Source organism: Paramisgurnus dabryanus, chromosome 9 (assembly GCF_030506205.2).
Source record: "Paramisgurnus dabryanus chromosome 9, PD_genome_1.1, whole genome shotgun sequence".
Classification (NCBI taxonomy): Eukaryota; Metazoa; Chordata; class Actinopteri; order Cypriniformes; family Cobitidae; genus Paramisgurnus; species Paramisgurnus dabryanus.
The window spans coordinates 29,039,468-29,063,123 of NC_133345.1; the positions used below are offsets into that span (position 1 = coordinate 29,039,468).

A 23,656-nucleotide genomic window follows, 5' to 3' on the forward strand; every position below is an offset into this window, starting at 1 on the left:
ATGTGAATCTTGCTAGATTTTTATGCCAATTTGCAGTTTGCTATCCAGACAAACCCATTCTTATGTAGTCTTTGAACCTTGCACATTTTTATTTATTCGGTTTTTTTTAGCTTTCTCTCACTTGCTATTTACAAAGATGTTCGAGAAAATACAGAAAACTATGTGGAGGAAACTTGTAAGACAGGCCAGACTCAAACCAACATTTCCCATACAACCACCACAGCATTATAAGTAAAAGAGTATACATTAGTGGCCAAAAGTGATGTCCAGCTTTAAAGGATTTGTCTGTTACTTAAATGTATTACTAAAGATTTATTAACATTTTGTATGTGCACTGCAAAAAAAAGATTTTCAAGAAAAATACCTAAAAATTCTTAAATTAAGATGCTATTTCTTGATGAGCAAAACGACCCAAGAAAACAAGTCTAGTTTTTAGACAAAAAATATCAAATTTAAGTGATTTTGTCCGTAAAACAAGCAAAAAAAAAAAAAATCTGCCAATGGGGTTAGCTACATTTTTTTTTTACATTTTTCTTGAAAGAAAAATTTTGTTTTTTTTTTGCTTGTTTTATACACAAAATCACTTAAATTTGATATTTTTGGTCTAAAAACTAGACTTATTTTCTTGGGTAATTTTGCTCATCAGGAAAAAGCATCTTAATTTAAGAATTTTTAGATATTTTTACTGAAAACAAGACAAAAATACTAAGTAATTTTTTTCTTGAAAATCATTTTTTGCAGTGTGGTCAATGCCTAGAAGAATGACTGTTGTAATGTAAAACAAGAGGGAAGATCAACAAAATATTAATATATATTACCACGATTTTTCTTTTTTATAAATTTTTTGTGTATTGATCTAAAACCCATATTTTAGCTTAGATTTTAAAGTTTGCCTTTTTTGTCAAATAAAAGTTTAGTGTTTCATACCAAACAGCTTTTCTTCTGATATAGATGGTTTAATCTCAGCTAATGGGGTCAGTAAATGTGACCCTGGAAATCGCAAGGATATATTTGTAGCAATGGCCAACAATACATTGTATTGGTCAAAATTATAATTTTTTCCCTGCCAGAAATCATTAGGATATTAAGTAAAGATCATGTTCCAGGAAGATATTCCCTACCGTAAATTTACTTTAAATTTAGCATAAGTAATGTGTTGCTAAGGGCTTCAACTTTAAAGGCGATTTTATTTTTCAATTTTTTTTGCATATTTTTAAATATATGTATCTTGGCCAAATATTGTCCTATCCTAACAAACCATACATGAATGTGAAGCTTATTTATTCAACTTTCAGATGATGTATAAATCTTAATTTTAAGGGGGGCATATCATGAACATCTGACTTTTTTCATGTTTAAGTGCTATAATTGGGCCCCCTTGCTTCTATCAACCTAGAAAATGTGAAGGCCTGCAGGATATTCGGGAAAAACTGACATTGCAATATTTTTTGTTTGTGATGTATATTGTGATATAAATACTGGATGAATTCATCAAATGACTGGAATAGCTTTGTTTAAGAGGAATTAACTTAGCATTTCTCATATAGCTCTGGTATAGCAACTTGAGGAAAATTGTTGTGTGATGGTGTTACATACAGTACCACTGGTCAAGCGACAAGATCGTGTTATTAAAACTTTCTTTGAAACCGTATTATTTGGTCTTTTGCAAGATGAAATGTTTGAAACCGTTCTCATAACTCTTGACAAAAACAATGCTCTGCATGTGATTGCAGATGCGTCTATTGCAATGTCGATGCTGAAACGATATATATTGTGCATGGTGACAATTTTCACATTGATAGGCGAATAAACAGAATCTGCCGCAGTCAGGCTGGATTAAAAAGCACTGGAGGGGAAATCTAGTACAGGGGATTTGAAGAACAGATTGCCTCTCTCTTCACGGGTTAGATCTGTGTGTATATTTAATCATAGCTTAGCGCAAAGAGCGATCATTATCTGCTGCTAATGAGACTGAGCAAATTCAATGAGTTGAAGGGTCCTAGCATTGATGGAGACTGTAACACAAGAGCATTGATTGAAGCTCTCTCTCTCCCTCTCTCTCACTCTCCCCAAACTCTCGATAAGTCATTTTATAAAACGTGTTTGAACACTGAGCCTGCATCCACCCAGCTGACAGAGCTTTTGTGTTGAAGTTGCACAACTGTGTCATAGTATTTGCGCTAAGATATTGGTTGAAAGTTGAAGTAAAACACATTTCCTGTGCTTGCTGTCTGGGATAAATAATTTTATTACCCGGCTCTTTGAAATACTTGATTCTGATTGGTCGGTTGTGACATTTATTGAGTTAAAGGGGTTCTAGCTAAATAGTTTTAGTGTTGTAACGCTCAGTGGGTAGAGTATTACGTTAGCAACACAAAGGTCATGGGTTCGAATTCGATGGAACTGGAAAATGAGCATATTTTTTTTTTTAAAGTGGAGTATCCCTTTAACTCTTTCCCGCCATTGACGAGATATCTCGTCAATTAAGAAAAAACGCTTCCCCGCCAATGACGAGATTTTCCGTCTTTCCGCAATACCGCTATTATCCACCAGGTGGCGCCCTTCCGCAACTTTTTAAACCCGGAAGTATTGCCCTATGGCAAGCTGCTGCATGTCCGTGTCTGTTTTAAAGATCGCTCTGAATGGGATCTCTATGAAAAGTCCGTCACAAAAATTGAATTATCTCTGCTTTTTGCTCAAAATATGGTGTTTTTGCAAAAACCTACCCATATTCAAAAGCTGATTGCAAAAGAACCACTGAAGGTAGGATGAAACGTTTTTTTTTTTGTTTGAAAGCAGAGGGTCTGTTCTTTCAATTGGTATATTGTAATGAAAGTCGCTTTGGAAGAAAGTGTCGGCCAAATGCAGAATGCAGAATGCCAACATTCATGGACTCTGTAGCTGTGCTTGTGTTTTGTTTTTCTAGTTTGTACAAACTCAATTAAAGGTTTTATGTGCATGCTGTTATTTTTTTTATTCTGTACGCAGCCATATAATAAGTAGGATAATGTACGGTCAGCCAATCTTTATTGCAAAATAACCTTCATGACTGATCACCTGGCATTATTTTGCTATAATGACCACATGACTGTCCATATCCCATACTTGTACTGTACATCCATCTTGCACATCAGGATTCATTTTAATCAGTTTATTTTCATCATCACATATTATTTAAAATCTCTATGGCTCCACCCATTCCCGTAAACCATACCCACTTCCTCATGCTTTTGTTTGTTTCTTGAACCCATCGATTCCTTTAGGCCACCAACCTGGCTCCCTCTTCCACCAGTGCCACCTTTTCCCTAGCAAATCCTGATGTCTCCATACTAAATTACCAATCTGCACTCTACCAGCCTTCTGCGGCCCCTATGGCTGCCGTGGCCCCCAGGACCATGCCCCTCCAGCCCGGTGGGCCTCAGCTCTGCGCCGCCCGACCGGATCCCTTCCAGCAGGCCCTGATCGTCTGCCCACCTAGCTTCCAAGGTAGGAAACTCGGTTATAGAGATACTTAATTGGATGAGTGTATACAGTAGATTACATCGGTCTTGCCATCTAATAACGTTCCCCTTGTTATTTTTCCCCAGGTTTGCAAGCATCGCCCTCTAAACACACCGGCTACTCGGTGCGGATGGAGAATGCAGTTCCCATAGTAACACAAGCCCCCGGTCCTCAACCTCTCCAAATCCAGCCAGGCCTGCTGACACAGGTACAGACAGATGTTAGCCCCATTGCCATAGCGAATAAATGAGAGAGATTTCTTAAACTAATTACACCCCTCAGTCTTTCCCAAATTCACTATTACATCCGAATTTGGCTCCAACGAAGAGCAATTAGCATGACCTACTTTGTTTTAATGATATAAGTATAATTCACTTCCTCCTTTAGCAAAGTGAAGAAGACGATCTCATTTTCTGCCCAGTAGATTAATGAAAGTCTGGATGAATTTATCGAAATGTGTGCTCTGCGGGAGCAACTAGACTGACCTGACTTTTCCCCGTTGGAGGTTTTACCTAACTGATAGTTTGTTTTCCTGCGTCCACTAGGACCAGACAACCGTGTTGCTTCCCTGGAGTTTGGGTACTAGTCACGGTCTGAGGAGAATGATGGAGTTTGGTTTTAAATGAGCTCTATGGATGCTCAGGGATTTGTCTACCCTATGGAGCCGCAAGGCAGGCACCAGACGGGTTTTAACAAACAGTGTGGCTGTGTTTATCTAAGTGTAATTTATCCACAATATTTTTTTCAATTTTGCTGAACTGAGTTCTCGCCTCTTTTTTAAGACTCCAGTGAGGGCTAGACAATAAAGGTGTTTTTTAAAAAATGTGCACCTGCACAGCAATATTTTTGTCAACCCCATCATAAAAGTTTTTAGTGTTTTATTCACGCAAAAAAAAAAGAATAGGACATCATTAGCCAGGTTAATAATGTTACCCTTTTTACATGTGACATTGTCTGTGAAATTTAGGCTAAAGTCTCAATAATATATATTGAGATTAGGAACATCTAAGTGTGATTTCAATCACTCATTTCACTTTTATTTCAAGCTTTGACCTTACTCTAAAGATATCAAGGTTATATTTTCACAGAATTGTCTTTACATGATAAACGTAAATCAAAAACAGATGACTTTATCTGAATTTTCACAGGCAGGGTCACATTTAAAACAAAATTCAATACATCACATTAAAGGGCAATTACTTACTGTACAGGAGCCCACACTGTTTAAGTTTGGCATAAAAAGCACCAGCCCGTCTGAGCCGATGGTGTCGTGGGATGTGCTCCGACATTCAGTATGGTGCAGGCACACTTTTGGTGAACCGAGTTTGAATCCCGGCTCAGGGTCCATGTACTTTCCTGTCCTCTCCTAATGTCTATGAAATTAAGGCACCATATGCAAATATACAGTACTGTGTAAAAGTCTAATGGTGCATTCACACCAGCCGCGGTAGAGGGGGCAAAAATGCGCTATTCGCGCGTAGTTGGACGCTTGAACATTTTGAGTTTACTCGCTTCATTCGTGCGTAAAATTCGAGACATTTACGCGGAAATTCACGTCATGGGAGACTTAAAGTCACAATGAAATTGAAATTTAAAACTATAATTTGTTTTGGAATATTGTGTTATTTTTTACAAATGACTTATATATGTGCTTCATTATTTTTTTTAAATTCATGTGCCCTCGTAATCTTTAATCAAAAACTCATATCTCGTCCCCTCCTCAAAACGACCTCTCTCTCTTTTGGTCACATAGTATGGCAGGTGGGCGGAGTCCGGGAGATGATTGCAGCGATTAGCAATTAGCAACACGACCCAACTTCAAACGAACCAATCAGATCTCGATGGACAAATTCAAATCCAGCCCTGCCTTTATTTAACTTCAGAAGCCGATATATGTCACCAATTCTGATATATGTCACCACGGGGGAAAAAAGGCAATCACCACTTCCGTTTCATGGCGACTTTAACATGTAAATCACTCGCGCTTACAGCCCCTACCGCGTCTGGTGTGAACCTTACATTAGGCCACCACCACCAGACTTGTTGTTTTAGAAGTTTTAATGTTCATCCATATTTATTTATTTTATCTATTTTATTAAGATACAAACACAAAATACAGGAAATATGTACAAAAACAAAAAAATAATACTTTTCAAGACTAAGGCCCAATCCCATTTCTCTGTCTTACCCCTTCCCCTTACCCCTACCCCTTAGTTTTGCACGTTCACGAGAGTGTAAGGCCCAATTGGGATAGCCCTTTCGCTCTCGTGAACATGCAAAACTAAGGGGTAGGGGTAAGGGGTAAGACAAAGAAATGGGATTGGGCCTAAATGTCTTCTTTATGCATCGTCTTTATACATCTTGAGCATTTTTTAGCAGAATGAATCAAAAAGACTAATAGAAAATAGGATTTAATTTTATTTAGGTTTAAGAGATCCTGCAGTTTTCTGCTACTGCTCAAGTGGAAGGGCCGTTTACCCTAAAAACTCAGCCCAAATAGGCAAGTGACAGTTTTGTTTCGCACATTGGCCCTAGGGCCACAGGACCCTTCTTATTGTTAAACCCTGCTATTTCTTACTTTAATGCATATTTATCGTGTCTCACGTAAAGAAAAAAACTCATGCATACATTCCAGTGGTGATAAGTAAATCACGGCATTGAGAAAGGCAGTTTTCCTGAACAAATACGGAGATATTTGTTTCTCTGGACTCATCGCTGCTCCAGGGTCTTAACCCCTCCCTTCAACCCAATCAGGCGCACCACATCACTCTTGGTGCCAGTGGAGTGGGTCTCTAGAAGACCTCGGCCTTTATCTCAAGCAGGAATGCAGAAAATGCGAAAACAATTGCAGAGGGAGCGGCAAGCTTTCAGAGGCCTCGGGGTGACAAAAGGCTTTCACCCCACAAGGGCAGAAAATCGGTTAGGGGGTAGATGTAGATATGGCCTTGCATGGAAAACTGCACTCATATCTGGGTTACCATTCCAGGGCAGACAGTACGATTACCCAACCCAAGAGTGAGAAAGGAGCCGTTAAAGTGTCAGGAATGTAGGCAAAGGGCCTCCAGTTCTGATAGGAAAATTCATGTCATCGGTCAGATACAGTATCTGTGGAGATGAGGGTGGAGGCATGACCCTAAATTAAGTATTCGAAGTATGCACTTTAAGGTCTTGTTCGAAAGTGACCCTGGACCACAAAACCAGCCTTAAGGAGCACTTGTAAAAGCCAAAAATACATAGTATGGGTCAAAATGATCGATTTATGATTATTTTATGCCACAAATCATTAGGATATCATGTTTAATGAAGATATTTTGTACATTTCCTACCGTAAATATATCATAATTTTATTTTTGTGAATGGATGCAGTAAGGGTTTCATCTGGAAAACCTAAATGCCATTTTATAAATATTTAGATTTTTTTGCACTCTCAGATTTTAGATTTTCAAATAGTTGTATCTCGGCCAAATATTATCCTATTCTAACAAACCATACAGTCATAATTGACCCTTATCACTGGTTTAGTGGTCCAGGGTCACAAATATCTCTGTATTTCTGTATAAGTGCATAATAATGGTAACATTCCAGTTCCAGTTTTGTATTCCAGTTTGTATTTAGGTCAACTATAAAGTTATACACTTGAATAAAAGGTGTGCATGCAAGTTTATTATAAGAATAACTTTAAAATAATAATGTTTCCTTTTGAGAAAAATGCTATCAGTTGCTCTTTAAAGATAAAGTTAAACCTAAGTACCGAGACCATTTGAAATTCCATAAAAATGTGGCTTTATTACAATGCAACTTAAATAAAACAATAAGCCATAAGAGGCTGTGTGTAAAAGCGATTTTACTGTGCTTAAGGCACTTTACAACAGCTTTGAGCACAGCTCACCCAATTAAATTTAAGAGTCTGAAACTATCCATTTTATAAATGGAAATACAGAAAATATGTTATCGCCCTCAAACAAACATCATAAAAGTAATTTTTCCACTCTTTTCCCCATCCCTGCGCTCTTTGTGCGAGTGCTGTGGTCCATACCGACGAGCCAGTAAATAGATGTGCAAAGGGTATTAAAGAAACAATTCATTAGTTGTACATTAAACTGTTAATCAATAAAGCTGCATTAAACTATTAAGGCTGGAGACAGTCGTCTTCAAGCTCTCGTCTCGAGGCAAATTATGCTTGGCACTCCACACACTCCTCACCACTCATACAAAGCAGTTCCTCACAAAGCTGCCGAATGAGGGCCCTGAATTTAATTAAAGTCGGAGCTGATTTGAAAAATGTCTAACACATCAGCGGGCTGCTTGGTAGATGCCACATCTCTTTATTAGGGCAGGATCTTATCTTCTTTGCACGCCGAAGCCAAGACCGTACACGGCGTGTAGGGCCACATCTCTGATCTTCATCTCAAAACGGGTGCCAAGGAATCGAGTGAGGAAAATAAATGAAGTTTCGCCAAAGCTTTGTGTTGTTCTACAGGGAGATCTTTATTTGCCCTCCGCAATTTGTATTTTCTACTAATTTCTAAAGTCTTGCAAAATAAATAATTTTAAGAACAGATGTGTGTCAGAGAGAGGTTTACAATGTGTATCCAGGCTGTTATGCTGATGGTGGGGTCTTAAATAACTAAGTGATGTACCCTTTGGTGGTTGTTTGGCACAGTTTAGCACTTACTAGCGGTCATATCTCTAAATAGCTGTATCCTTTCCTCTTTCTAAATGTGTGGGTGCGGTAACCTGGCCTGTTAAGCTGTGCTTAAGCCCTGCGACTACAGTGTTACATGGCATTCACATCGACAACATTTACAGTATATCACTGTAAATGTAACCAAGTTACTGTGCGGTTGCTTGCTTCAAGACTTCATGAGTCAATCTTTGTTTTCTTTTCTAGTATAAATTACGGGTTGCGTAGTATTTTGGGGGAAATGCGATAAGTGCTAAATAATACGGAACAGTATATGATGACAACAATTTTCGGTATCTATATGTGATCATTTCGTAAATTATTCAGCAGCCATTAAAAATGTTGGTTACTTTTTCGTTCTCTCTCCCTACTCTTGTATTTTGAGTATAATTCTTTGGCTAATAAATGAATGGTACCAAATATGAATTAGACCAATTGTATGGTTTATTTATATATATAAAAGTTGCAAAAATATTATTGCAAGTTTTTTTGGCCACAATAATTGTATAGTGAATGATTGAAGATATACAATAGAAATTTTACACGAGAAGCAATCTTGAATTTAATTTAAGACACTACCTCAGATAATTTGTTGTTGTTGTAACTTGTAAGCAAAAACCTACAACGTTTTTGTTCGATTTATGCTGAGTAAGAACTACAAATAGCTAAGGCAAGACAATAAAAACTAAATAAAAAATTTAGACAATGAATAAATAATCGTCTCATCGTGATTGTTTGACCTCATCGCAATGATTTATGATCACCGCAATGATGGCACATCTCTCTAAAAACACAAGGGGGAGCTGCAGCGCCTGCATAAACGAGACAGTTTCAGATTACTTTTAACTCTTTCACCACCAGCGTTTTAAAAAAAAGTTGCCAGCCAGCGCCAGCGTTTTTCATGATTTTCACAAAAGTTTAATGTCTTCCAGAAAATTTTCTTCTTCAAATATATAAACATACAATATACCAAATGAAAGAACAGACCCTCTGCTTTCAAACAAAAAAAACGTTTCATCCTACCTTCAGTGGTTCTTTTGTAATCAGCTTTTGAATATGGGTAGGTTTCTGCAAAAACCATATTTTGAGCAAAAAGCAGAGATAATTCCATTTTTGTGACAGACTTTTCATAGAGATCCCATTCAGAGCGATCTTTAAAGCAGACACGGACATGCAGCAGCTTGCCATAGGGCAATACTTCCGTGTTTAAAAAGTTGCGGAAGGCACCTAGTGGATAATAGCGGTATTGCGGAAAGACGGAAAAACTCGTCATTGGCGGGGGAAGCGTTTTCTCTTGATTGACGAGATATCTCGTCAATGGCGGGGAAAGAGTTAAATATGCATTATGTGTATTAATTTTTACTGCCAGGTAAACCTTGCAAGAGATTTAATTTAAATAATCACAACAATGTGTGAAAATTATTTCATGAACAACCAAAAAAATGTATGGGAATTAAAAGTCAAAGCAACAAAACAGACAATTAGTCGCCATAATCATCAAAGCCCTAAAATAGGCAATTAACCGTCACAATTTAGAAGTCAATTAACCGTCAGCCAAATTTCATAATCGTTACAGCCCTAGTCAGCTACCCTTTTAATATTTTGATGATATTAAAGGGGTAGTTGACATGAATTGTTACTTATATAAAATGTTTCTTAAATGTTTAGATTTTTTGGAAAACCAGCAATTCGTGATAAAGAAATAATTTTTGCAGTATTGTTCAGCATCACTTTTCATTTTCATTGAGTTCTTCTTAACTTTGTTGTGTTGGCAACAGCCGTTATCCTGTAGTTGGTGTCACCGTAGTTAATGTCACCTTAAAATGATAACTCTCATTGACTTAAAGATACTTTAGATTCACATGTCACTATCTGCAAATTTTCAAACCTCTGATCAGCACCTGACCTTTCAGATGTCAACCCTCTCTTTCTCTCTTCCTAACCCGTCTCCCTCCAACCTGACACTGCAGCAGGCCTGGCCATCTGGTACTCAACAGATCCTCCTCCCTCCGGCGTGGCAACAGCTCACACACACCTCCGTGCAACACGCCACCGTCATCCCCGACTCCATGACCGGCACACAACCTCTGGCTAACTGGAGGTGAGACTGAAAAACAACATTTGCTTCACAATGACATCCCATTTCCCCTTGAGTCAATTAAAATTGAAGTGTATTTTTAACATGCTTTTTACATTTGTTAACAAGGTCCCAGTGAACACACATATTGATAAAATGTATATCTTGAATGCACTGTAAGTGGCTTTGACCAAATGCATAAAATATAACAATTTTAAATTCACAGCCAGACAGCATCTTTGACTCAACCAATATATTTTGATGAAAGACCTCCAGGTCATGTGGATACAAAAGATTAGTATACAAAATAGTGAATGATGATCCATATATTTCATGCCATGGCTGAATTTTCATAATCTACTAGATTACAGACTAAGGCGATTTAATTTTCTTGGTTACTTAGTCTGCAAATGCACCTACAAAGCCAACTTGCCATTAAATTATTCATTCAGAATGAAGTAAAAGAAATTTTTTATGCCTAAGATCAGCATATTACAGTCAGAATACATTTAGAGTTCATGTTGAATTCTTGTTTTAGATGATTTCTTGTCTCAGAACACTGAGTGCAATAATGCCTCTCATGCCAGGGCAGGTTAATGGAGTCGGTTCGTGACGACCTCCATTGGTTGAGCCTATTATAGATAAATGTGTGCTGATATCTGCAGATCCTGAACCAGTCGGTTTAAAACACTTTCACTGCAAAGGATTTTTCCATTGCTGAGCTTTGTGCTCTCTTAACTGCAGACACTGCTGCCCCTTATGGTCAAATGTTGCAAGTATTATTTATTTAAAGTCATAATCATTCATTGTAGAAACAAAGACAGATTATAGGCCCTAATGAAATAAGCTGTGTTTAGACCTGCATAAAACAACAGAGGAAATGGCAGTTATGTATTTTATTACCATTTTAATTTTGGTAAAAATGCATTCCATTATGGAGTAAAATCTTTTATTACTCAACAGAGCTCTGTATACTGCTAAAATCTTGTTAACCTATTTATTAACATATTTGTTTCAGTTTTGCTAAGGTCAGTTTGTCTCATAAGGGTGTTTTTGTACATTTCAGAGTAAAACAGAGCAATATTTTTGATTAAGAATAAATTTTTACACTGTATTTTTTATTAAACTTTATATGTTTTGTACCTGTTGTGCTTCAGGAATTCACATCCCCATGGCAGCCATTACAATCCCATTATGCAACAGCCAGCCTTACTGGCGGGTCACGTCGCCCTGCCCTCCCAGCAACCTCTCAATGTGGGTGTGGCTCATGTCATGAGGCAGCCATCAAACAATAGCTCCTCCTCCAAAAAGAACAAGCAGCACCAGATGACCAGGTGAGCCAACACTTATAAAAACACATTGTGATAGTAGCAGATGATTTTTAATAATTAAGTGGACTACATGTAAGGAATAATTGACGACGGGGATAATTGTCGAAAATAATGCACACCCACGGTGTAACGGCACTACGCGTCATGCCGCATTACCACGTTGGTGTGCATTATTTTCTTATAATTCAAAGGACCGGAGTCAATTATTCCTCTTATACCACAGTTACCACAAATATTGCTCTGGTGTCTATTTTTAAGACATTTAAAAGGTTAAGTGTGCGGTTTACAGAAAAATAATCAACATCCATTGAACATGTCTTAGCCAATCAGAATAAAGCATTCAACAGCCCTGTGGTATAAGTCCAAATATCCATGGTGTCGATGGTAAATGCACAGCATTACTGCGGTACAATGTCCAAAACATGATAATATATTGGTAAATTTTTCTACTCTGTGCCTATAAGCATGGAATATTTAACATCATAAAAACTGAATTTAACTTCAAGCTTCATTCTATCTTAGGAACGTATCGTATGACGTGTCCTCCACCCAGGCAGTCACGTCACCTCAGCGCTCCAAGCGTGTGAAGGAGAACACCCCTCCACGATGCGCGGTGGTTCAGAACGGCCCATCTACCACCTGCGCCCCATCCCAGACCTGTGGGGTTGGAGGAGGGGGGTGGGGCGTAGAGCAGACATGTAACACCACACGAGACCACCACGGTCAACATAACCCTCCGCGACACACCATTGTCATCGCCGACACTCCCAGCCCGGCCGTTAGCATCATCACCATCAGCAGCGACACGGATGAAGATGATGACCACAAACAGCCCACTAACACCAGGTCAGCAAAATGAAAAATGTTGCCTCTTAAAGTACACACAAGCAGGCTGTAAAAGTCCTTTTTGGTGTAGGGTCATATTCGGTGGTAATTTTCAAAATCATGTAAAGCAGGATTAATTCCTGGATGAGATATTATTGGTTATTGTTTTATGTTCAGCCTCGGCCATGTCCAAAAAACAATAATTTCAGAGCATTTGAGCAGATTACATTCTGATTAAGACAGAAATATAAATAAATAACATGGAATAACTGAATCATATGCAATACAGTGAAACCAGTGACATTTAGTAGGATATATTTGAAAATATACATACATAGATACAGGTCATTGAAAGTGCTTGAATCTATTTATGCAAGAAGTTTTCTGGAAAAAAATTCATTTGTTTCCGTCTAGTGTAGGATATTATCATAAAAATTCTAGAATTTTTAAGCACACGTAATAAACTGTTCACTTTAAATGCTTATATCTTCTGTATGCGAATGTTCATTCATACCAAAATGCTTTTTTGCATAATTGTGTTTGACAAATGAAAACGTCTCGGGTTACGTATGTAACTGTTGTTCCCTGAGAAGGGAATGAGGCGCTGCTTCTCCCTTGCCATAATCCTGCGTCCCTGTAACGCCGTCTTTGGCAATATTTCAGGCGATATACTTCCTGGCTCCCGCGTCACCCTATCTTTGTCATTAAGCCTCACCATTGGTTGAATTTGATATACACATTCAGACGCGCTTACCCTTGGAGGCGTCCCCAAAGTGTCACTGCAGTGACGCAGCGCAAGTTCCCTCGAAAGGGAACTGTAACAATGTATCTTTAAAGGTAACACGTTGTAACTTTGCTCTCACTTGAAATGTCTCCCCACATTTAGTCCTTGAATTTGAGGGTTTTGGACCTTGAAAGTCATTGAAAGGTCCTTGAATTTGAAGTTAACTAACCCTGAAGATAATGCTTTAAGCATGGGTTCGATCCCTAGGGAACCCACATACTGATTAAATATATACCTTGAATGCACTGTCGGTCGCTTCGGATAAATGCATCTGCCAAATGCATAAATGTAAAAGTAAAAATATACTACTTGAATAACTTAAGCAATCCGCACCCGAGATGCCAAATTCACATGCATGCGCCATCCCATAACCATTACCAGAAGTGACTTGCATTTTATCTTCTCGACAGCATGTCATCTAAACAGAGGAAAAATGTCATTAGCTGTGTGACGGTCCATGATTCCCCTGACTCTTACTCCAGCAATACCAGCCCTTACGCTGTGGAGACCCGGCCAAATGGACCCAACGCCAATGGCTACGACTCGAAGGTCGCAGTCCTGGACAACTACAGCAACGGGAACCCTCGTACCATCATTATCCCCCCTCTGAAGAACCAGCCCAGCGACAACCTGGGAGAGTGTGATAGACTCTTGCCTGGTGAGAGACGGGACGGGCTGATAAGATGACAGAGAATGGGAGATATCTGGCGGGGGCTGAATCTAGCACCAATTTAATGTGACAGCGCAATGCTGAATTTACTGACAGCCCCAGCTATACAGCGTAGACTTATATAGTAGATGATAGTTTGTGCTATTGCCAAGGCTGTTAAAGAGACAATTTAGAGTTTGTCAAAAGGATATTTTATGATATTTCAATTGTGAGGCGACGTATTGCTTTGTGAACTTTAACAAATAACCTCATAATCCCTATGGAGATGTTATTTATGTATTCACGGTCATGGAAAACCTGGAAATAACAACAATTCTATGAATATAAATTGTTTAGTTTTTCTCTGCTCTGAAATATTGCATCAGTCAGATATAAAGTGAAATGTGAAAGGATTTTTTTTGTCTTTGACATGTTTAAACTGTCCCTACAGACACAATGAACCACCAGAACTCCACCTATAAGTTCAAGACCTCCAATGGAGGTTTGTCGGGCACCAACCACTCATCAGGGGGCGTGACTGGAAATGGGTCATATCGTCAGCAGCGCACTGGGCCACACCCCTTTCAACAGCAGCCTCTTAATCTCAGCCAGGTATTTCAGTAGATTTAGTTTTTATGCACTTATTCATTTAATTTATTTTTTTAACTTTAATATTGTCTCATTCAGGCCCAGCAGCACATGCAGGTCGAGCGAAACGGAGCTCATCGACGGCAACAGGCTTACATCACCCCCACTATGGCCACCCAAGCTCAATACTCTTTCCACAACAGCCCCACCCACACAGCTCATCTGGCACCACCTCATCTGGCGGGACAACCTCACCTCTATACCTACACTGCTCCCACGGCACTGGGGTCCACAGGAACGGTGGCCCACCTGGTCGCTTCCCAGAATTCGGCCCGTCACGCGGTCCAGCACGCCAGCTACCCTCCAGGTATCGTCCACCAGGTGCCTGTTAGCATGGGCCACCGCGTTCTGCCCTCACCCACCCTGCATCATGGCCAGTACCAGGCGCAGTTCGCGCACCAGACCTACATCAGCGCATCACCTGCCTCCACTGTCTACACTGGATATCCGCTGAGCCCCACTAAGATGAACCAGTACCCTTACCTCTGAAGCTGAAACACTGGAGCCCAGCCAATCGCTGCTTGCCATTTCTACCCCACCCCTCCAGAGTCAGAGAGACGTGCTTAAGCCTATCACCCCTTAACCCCGCCCCTTCATGCTTAAACTTGAAGACAATGAAGATGCTGATGGATAGAGCAAGTGTACTCTTGGAGGAAACAGAAGGGTACTATGGAGCTTTTGTTTTTTTTAGATGACTTTTTTTGCCTTCTCAAAAAGGGCCAGTTAATCTTTTATTTTACTTTCTTTTAGAGAGAGAGATTTGGGATTTGTTTTTGTTTTTAATAGAAGTTGAAGTTTTCCTTTACAAGTTCTCATCAACGGCTGTTTGGGAGAGACAGAGCTTTGTTAAACCGAGGTTTTGTTTGGTTTTCCTTTTCTCGAAATCATTCACTGACTGTTGAGCCGGCGTCACGACGTGGATGTATGAATTCCTGGGAATTATTGGATAAGGTGAAATACGGATATTTGCTGCTCTTCAAAGAAAAAATCTAATGATGGCCTTGTACTGTCTTAAACGTTTCCAAATTACGTGCGGCGAGCGGTATGTCCATACCCCGCCGCGCTCTCCCGAATACACCTGGAGGGAACATTTTGGAAATAGGAGACTTTCTAGTGTATTTATAGACTTTTATTTGTTTGCGTTCACATTTAGAAAAGAAAATACGTTTGTCATACCGTAGAAAACTAGCTGGGCCCCTCTTTGTAGAATGTAGCAGTCTGCACCCATTTATTTAATGAAGAACCTTTCTGATACCAATGGATAATTTGTGTTCCTCTTTTAATGTGATTGCACAAAAGTGGTTTCAATAACATAGGCATGTTCAACATGGTAGTCGGTCGTGTGTTTGCGTGCACGCGTGCGCCCGCGGAAAGCGCCGTACGTTGCACCGCCCGCACATTTGTGCGCTATATTCCTCCACAGTCTTAGGTTTATCATTGTTACCTCGTAGTGCCTTACATTTATTACGACAGTTTACTTGGCTGGAAACCCTCTAGAACCTGATGCTAGTCTGGGAATTGGCTCCTAGGTTGAACGTCTTTATCCGTGCTGTTATGTTATTAAGTTCATGGTGTAAGTGTTATAGCCCTAAATGTTATTTAAGCGCTTTATTCACAAAAATAGGCACCTGCAGCGTGCTTCTTGTTTAGCGTGCATGAGGTTGTTTTACATTTAGCCTGGGGTAATGAACCAAAGTTGTCATTTAAAGTAACTTTTGTTCTAGATAGTGAATATAATTATATATAGGCTAGCATATTTACTGTACATACCGAAGCTATGGTTTGCTCATCTTGCGATCAATGCAACTTCACTGATGTTAAAGGTGTAATGTGTTTTAGCGGTATCTAGTGGTGAGATTGCGAATTGCAATCGATCTCAAATTCGCAATGCAACGAGAAGCTACAGTAGCTGCCACTTGACATCGTAAAAAACATGACAGCGACTTCCATGTAAGGAGACCCGCGGTGTATGTAGATAAAAACGACTTTTTCTAAGGTAATAAAAACAATACAGTTCGTTGTACAATGTCAGGTCTTTATACACCACTGATAACATAGTTATGTATATTATATTGCATATCTGTCAAAAGATCCTTTCTAAAAATGACACATTGCACCTTTAAACTGTATACAGTATGTCATAGGGGATTTACATGTATATTTAATGGATAAAGTGTACCACTCAGTTTAACTTAAGATCGCGCCACACAATTTGTCAGTAAAGAAAAACATGCATTCTACGCCTGGATAGGTCGACCAAGGAGAAAAACTGTGTGTGGATGGCTGGAGCTGATAGCCTGTCGGAGCCTGGGGCAGAAGTGGTTTAATGACTATAAGCCTAGGAGAATTCAAGAAAGATGGTTTTATTAATGAAAGGAACAGCTGAGGTGCTTGTGGACGGTGGTGGATTGTGAAGGGAACTGTTGGAAGAGTAAAAGAAAGCAAGTTCCACATTTTTAATGAGAATAGCATGTTGGCTTTAAGCACGTTGGTAGATGCCGAAGGAAAGCCGTGTGCAGCGAGGGCATTGCATGACAGAGCACCATACTCAGATTTGAGCATCTTTCAGGGTTCTTCGTCAATTCGTGGGGTTTTATTATGGAGGCTTATACGGCTAAAGGGCGAGCTGAAGATGTCTGGGACGAACTGTATCAAAACTGACTTTGTTCACTTTTGTCTTACCACAGGAATCACTCATACCACAGGAATCACGTCAGTAAGATAATGAAAGTGTAGGAAACTGTGGGCCAACGCGTGTGTTTTTGCTGCTTATTTTAACATTGATATGTTAGCCAATCATTTATTTGACACTGTGTCCTAGCCATGTGTGACGCAATAAAGCAACACGCTTGTTCATGTAAATCTGACCTTTAAATCAGCTGTGACAAACCACAGGGTTTTGCTGGTCACCTACACTGTAAAATATTTCAACATAAGTTAACAAAGCCCCGTGCTCAGTGCATGTTTCTTTAAATAAATTATTAACCTTAAAAATCTGTGCAGTAGAGGGTTAAATAATTTTTAACTTGTTTATAAGTTATGTCAACTATATACTAGTAAAAAACCTAAAATTGTAGGTTTAATTGACTTGCATAACCAATTTGAATAAACATGCATGCATCATTGCATTTTTTTGCACAGATCTGAAAAAAACATTAAAAATGCTGTATTAAGCATGCCAGGCCAGTAGATGGCGATATTACTTTGTAAAGAAACAATAGTAAATGTAATGCTTACGTTACTTTTTAGTTACTTTTGCGTTACTTTTTCTTGACTGAGGCTTGATCTCTTTCATCTCTTTTTATGACTGAAAATTTTTGCATTCAGAAATTGCATATTTCATCACAAAAATGTAGAGCTCTGGCCTACCATCTCAGTTTCTGACTCAAACTGTTCCCACACAGGCATGTACGCATAGAGTGCATAATGTGACTATGTTTAGTTTTAATCAGTACATAATTGTTTTAATCTTATTACTTAAACTAAAAAAGTAACTTGCATTACTTTTTAAAAAAAGTAACAAAATATTAATGTGTACATTTAAAAAGTAATGCCTTACTTTACTCGTTACTTCAGAAAAGTAATATTATTACGTAATGCATGTTACTTGTAATGCATTACCCCCAACACTGGAGGTTGGTTTATTAAAGTGACCCTGGACTATAAAGCACCAAAATTTGTTACATTTTGCTTGTGAAGCGTTAAACTCATTATCTGCAGTGTCCTAAACACAGACCTGAAGGTCACCATTGTTGTTTAGGTTACTGTACATTTGCACTTGGCATGCCTATATTGACTTAATACGTACATGACGTCACAGTTATCACAGACGAGCGTTTTTGTAGTTTACACGAAGACAATGTGTTGTTTTCAAAAACTTCACTTTAAATCCTTTCTTCAAAAGTTTGCCTTTATGGGACCCCAAAACTCTGTTGTCGTGTAAATATACAGCCAAAACACATTAAAACTTTCCGAAAATGTTGCCATAACCCCTTTGAGCACGGAATATAGTGTTTTTACATGTGCGCGGACATACGCGCACGGTCAAATGCACAGCTTTGCAAAGTTTGCAAAGTACACAGATTTTGACCAATGTGCAAAAAAAAAATTCCTTTGGGTTTTTAAAAAATTTCACGCACAAACGACAACACTGTCCAAAATATCAGCAATTACACAGATCTGCAAAAAAACATAAAACATTCTGTTTTACACATGCCAGGCCAGTAGATGGCGATATTACTTTGTAAAGAAACAAAATGCAATGCATCTCCTGGGCTACATACTAGATTCTCCTGTACACGTATACGCAACTTACACGTACAAAGTACACGCAGTTACAAAATCTGGCAGTACATGGACCCTCGCATGTGCATAAAAACCCACCCAGAGCAAAATCTCATTGGTTTAACTCCACTTCAATTATGTTTTGACTGGCTTTTTATTTTCAGTGTGGATGGACAAATGATATTAGTTTGTGTACGTTTTTGCATTGCTATGGTTGGGACACAGTGTTAGTCTGTTTTGTCGTCAGAATGTGTGTATATGTATAGAGTATCAAATATATTTCCTTCTGCCCTCTTGTCATGCCATAGTACCTGCATTTGAAGTAGTTTTATTTTTACTTGGAGGTGTTTGTATTTCAATGTTTTATGTTACTAGATATATTGTGTTTATGTAGAGAGTGTTGCAATAATTTTTGTCGATGTTCGTTAATGCATTTTTTGTTATTTGTCAAGCATTGTATTTTTGTTTTTCGGTGGTTGATACGTAACAGGGATGTTGATTATCCATACGTGAACCCTCCTAAGTTGGCAGAAAGCCTACAGTATACTTTGTAAATTTGCTTGGCCAGGGTCTGACACCTAGTTACATTCTACCCCAACCTTCATTTCGAATCAGAAGCTTGATGTTTATGCTCACAAATCTGTGTCTATAGTTGGATGCCTATGTAAACACACACAAAAATGCTTCTTTGTTGTTAAAGCCACATAAAACATTCCATTCCAGTCCGGAGCCGTTGGTGTACCTAAAGCCTCCCGTCAATAGAGCTGACCAGTACAACCAAACTGGGACTTCACAGGCTTTTAAGTACTTTATGTTCCTCCCACCAAAGATATTCAGCATGTCACTGATGCATAGACTTTAACCCTGGCTGCAATGGAGGACACACTGTGTTTCACTGATATTTGAACAACAAAAGACAGGGTTGATCAGTTCAGAAATGATCTTGTATATAAGTGGCATATGTAGGAATTCACTCAGATCTTACAATGCAGTGAAAAAGCACCAAAATAGCAAAAAAGCCTGCTTTTCTACTTTCTCATTGTACATTTTGTCAGTGGTACTTCTCTTTGTTGACAAAGAAAATATGTCCTGATTGCAAATAGGGTCAGATGAGTCGATAGAAGATTAACATAATTACGTTTCTTTTAAGTTTTAAACATAAAATGTCACCTATATGCTTTATTTTAGTTTCAAGGCTGCTTTGTGTACTTTTATTTTCTAATGTTATAGTATTTTTCTTTTCCCAGCTTATGCAGAAAACCATTTGTAGGTTGACTTCCTAAAGAATATGAACACTGTGGGGCTTTCAGCTTTGCTCTATTTGGTTGAGCGGCTTGACAGGGTTACATTATTGGCCCATATAGTGGCCTTTGAATTGAATCTGGTTAATAACTTTAATTTACTTTTAATAAAGGGCATAGTGGTAAACTAAAATCTGAACTAAAATACATTTTCATTATGTGTAGTAATTGTTATTACTGAATTTAGTCACTTTGGGACGAAGTCTTGATCTTCATGTAGCATAAATTTGAATCAATACTACATTTCTATTATTTTCTCCAAATTATACATTTCAGTGTGTTTTACTTATAGTTCAATTCATAGAAAGCCAATCCTACAAATGTAAATGTTTGTTTTATACAATTCTGAACACGTTCTGAAAGTTTATGTTGTAACATGTTTGTTTTTCTTCTTTTTTTAAGTTTGTAATCATCAAAGTAGAAAGTAATTTAGAAATAAGCATTCATACAATTTGCAATGTATTTTTATGTAAGCCATCTTATTATTCACGGTGTGATTTTAATATCAAAATCCTGCCTTCTCCATATAATACACATGAAGCTTTAAAAAACATGGATTTAAAAGTCTGCTCACACAAAATGTCCAACTTTCAGCATTGTGGATCCCTCCATAATCATGAATTAACTTAAGCTTGGATAATGTTTTACTATATCGTGGCCAGAGTGCTTCTATATTTGTGAAGCTTCTTCATTTTTGTTTTCTCCTTGTTTTTAAAATGTATCACGTACACACGTGTTTGCTCAGAGAGGACACATTAGAGGTTCAGACACAATTGATGATCTTATGTATGAATGTGCTAAGAGGCCAAATATGACAATATGGCCATTCTCCATGCGTTGTTTTAGAACCAAAAAAGGGAAACAACAATCTTCATGCCCAAGACATCATTCAACTCATGTTTAGGCTGTGTTAGGAAACTGTATTATGGAGTGACATAAACGTAAGCATCTGTATTAATTATTATCTGGGTAAAACCATAATCTTTTCACACAACTGTGAATGCTAGTGAACATTGTAAAGCTCTGACAGAAATGTCATTTGTCACAAAAGTTGCCACAGTAACCTGTCATGTACCGTGATACACTGTAGCCGTTGTGCAACCATCCAGAACAGTTTTCTACTTGCACAGCAGCAAACATTCACAGTAAAATGTAAAAAACACAAAACAAATATTTTTCTACAATGTATCGAGACCTAAGAACGCATCCGACACCCCAGTCCTACTTTTGTCGATTGCTGTATGGTTTCTCAGTAGTGTGTATCACATTAGTTGTTGTCAAAGCTGTTGTGTGCTGCAGTATTTCCAGGTATACTTATTTGTTTATTGTCCTTTTTTATTATTATAATTTTGCTTTGTTTATTGGGGATTTGAAGAAGTGTGATGTCTCATTATTTTAATCTGTTAACGTAGCATTATATGTACCCTATACCTTAGGCTAACATTATTAAGTATGCTATGAGAATTGATATTTTACTGGCTTTATAGAATGTTCAAATGAATATAATAATGACAATAATAAGAATGATTTAACTCCTAAAAACTGAGTACTTGCTACTAAGCGCTTGTGTTACCATTACCAATGTTGTGTGCTTCTCTTAATAATTTTCGTTGTAGAAAAAAAATGAGTGGATTTTATTAGACTTCAACAACTAATGATAGCAGTGTACATTCATGGAGGATTTTTAACAAACACGGGGGTTATAGAAGAATATAGTTATTTTAATCGTTCTATTTACTAACTGTAGGATGTGAAGGGGCTTGCGTCGTGGTGAACTATGTTATAGCTTGTTATTCACTGTTACTTTTGATCATTTTTCGGTCTCCAAGGTGAATCGAGTTATTAAAGGAAATTTGTATGCTCACATATGCATATTGTATATGTGTAGAAATGTAATCACACTTTGTCTTGGATTTACATTAAACTGTTAAGTCACGATATCAGTCTCCTCTGTTTTATTGTTTTTCATTTCATTTTAAATTTGTGACCTTTATTTTCTTTAGTCCAGAGAATACGGTCTCATTGTGTCTTTTTTAATGTTTCAGCCAAATATTTAAAAAAGAAATTTGTCTTAAAAAAATCAGTAGCTAAGATTATGTCAGTTTATACAAATCCTTGTTTTCTCTAGAAGTTGATATTTGTGTCTGTTTCAAATCCCTTAAAACATTTCTTTATTGCAATGTTTTGCAATAGCTGTAAAAAAAAAAAAAGGAAAACAAATGTTGGCTATTTCTTATAAATATTAGGTCATGAGTGTGCTTTTCAAATCATTGTCAGTAAACAACATGTTCCTTTTATTTGTGACGACATATGCCATAATGTGTGGCCCTGTTGTTGAGTCAACCCGTGTCAAATTAGCTGGAAATGTATCGTCCTACGGAATAACTATGGAAAACTGTAAAAAGCTTGGCAGGATTTTGTATCTACTGAGAATCTGACTTTTATAAGCAGAGTACCACAGTGATATATATTCATATGGAGTAAAATGGTGACAACTAATGGTGCTTCTGTTATGCTTCCTCGCTCCTACATCCTACGACTCGGAAACCGATCGAGCTTTGCCATCTTGTAAGACATCTCAATTCTTTGGCTGCATTCAAAAGCTCTAAAATGCTGCCTTCGGAGGCTTCAAGGCACGTCCGAATCCAATGTTTGGTTTACTTCCTGTCTCCTACGATACCTTCATGGTCTTGTCCCAAAATTCTATATGTGGGCGTGTGCGAAGAATGTGAATCGTCGACCTTGGTCGAGTTAAAAAAATTAAAATGGCAGCCAAGAAAGCTGCTGTGGCACAAATTTACTGTAAATAAAGATTTTTACACCTTTTGAGTGCATTGCTAAGCGAGAAATTAGTATTGTAGTTTTTCAATATAGTTATCACAAAGGTGCTCTCTGTTTATATTTCAAACAAACGCTGCCTATGAAGGCTGTCTGATGAACATGAAGGAAGATATTTAGAAAAATGTTTGTAACCAAACTGTTTGTGGACCCCATTCACTTCTATAGTAGGAAAAAACAATACTATGGAAGTAAATGGGGTCCACGAATACTTTGGTTACAAACATTTCTTGAAATATCTTCCTTTGTGTTCATCAGAAAAAAGAAATTTATAAAGATTTGTAACAACATGTGGGCGACTAAATTTTTAATTTTTGGGTGAACTATCCCTTTAATTGAGGGCCGTGTCTCAAGTCTACAGCCTGCGGAGGTCGCATATGCAGGCTGCATACGTCATCAAGCCTGGTTTATTTTGGTTATGTAAACATTACATTCGCAAGTTATAAGCATATTGCAACAATTTACGATTAACTAAGAATAATAGTTTATAATTTTATAATATTTTAAAGTAAGACAGTCTTGATGACGTAAGCAGCCTAGAACTGCGAACTCCATAGGCTACAGCCTTCGGATTGAGAAACGGCCGAGGCTTCCCGAAGAATCATGAGGGAGGATACAAGAGTTTTATCGTTTAAACCTGACGCACGTATAAATCTCCTCCCTTTCACGTCGTCACGTGCATAAATGTTGGTAAAATTATTGTAAGTGTAGACTTGTTTCATACAGTATATTTA

The 23,656-nt window shown here is 38.1% G+C and overlaps 1 protein-coding gene across 2 annotated transcripts in view; it reads left to right on the forward strand.

The window, feature by feature from the left end:
* The window catches only part of hipk2 (homeodomain interacting protein kinase 2), a 120,069-nt gene extending 98,047 nt beyond the window's left edge, over positions 1-22,022 (forward strand). The window contains exons 8-15 of one of the 2 annotated variants that reach the window (XM_065283494.2): positions 3,264-3,486; positions 3,588-3,709; positions 10,159-10,286; positions 11,420-11,596; positions 12,116-12,439; positions 13,613-13,860; positions 14,303-14,463; positions 14,539-22,022. In XM_065283494.2, coding sequence (XP_065139566.1) covers positions 3,264-3,486; positions 3,588-3,709; positions 10,159-10,286; positions 11,420-11,596; positions 12,116-12,439; positions 13,613-13,860; positions 14,303-14,463; positions 14,539-14,988 — 1,833 coding nt within the window. In that variant the 3' untranslated portion in view covers positions 14,989-22,022. Of the gene's footprint in view, positions 1-3,263; positions 3,487-3,587; positions 3,710-10,155; positions 10,287-11,419; positions 11,597-12,115; positions 12,440-13,612; positions 13,861-14,302; positions 14,464-14,538 lie in introns of both variants that reach the window. The other variant, XM_065283493.2, reaches the window with a different exon arrangement.
* The last annotated feature ends 1,634 nt before the right edge of the window (positions 22,023-23,656 follow it).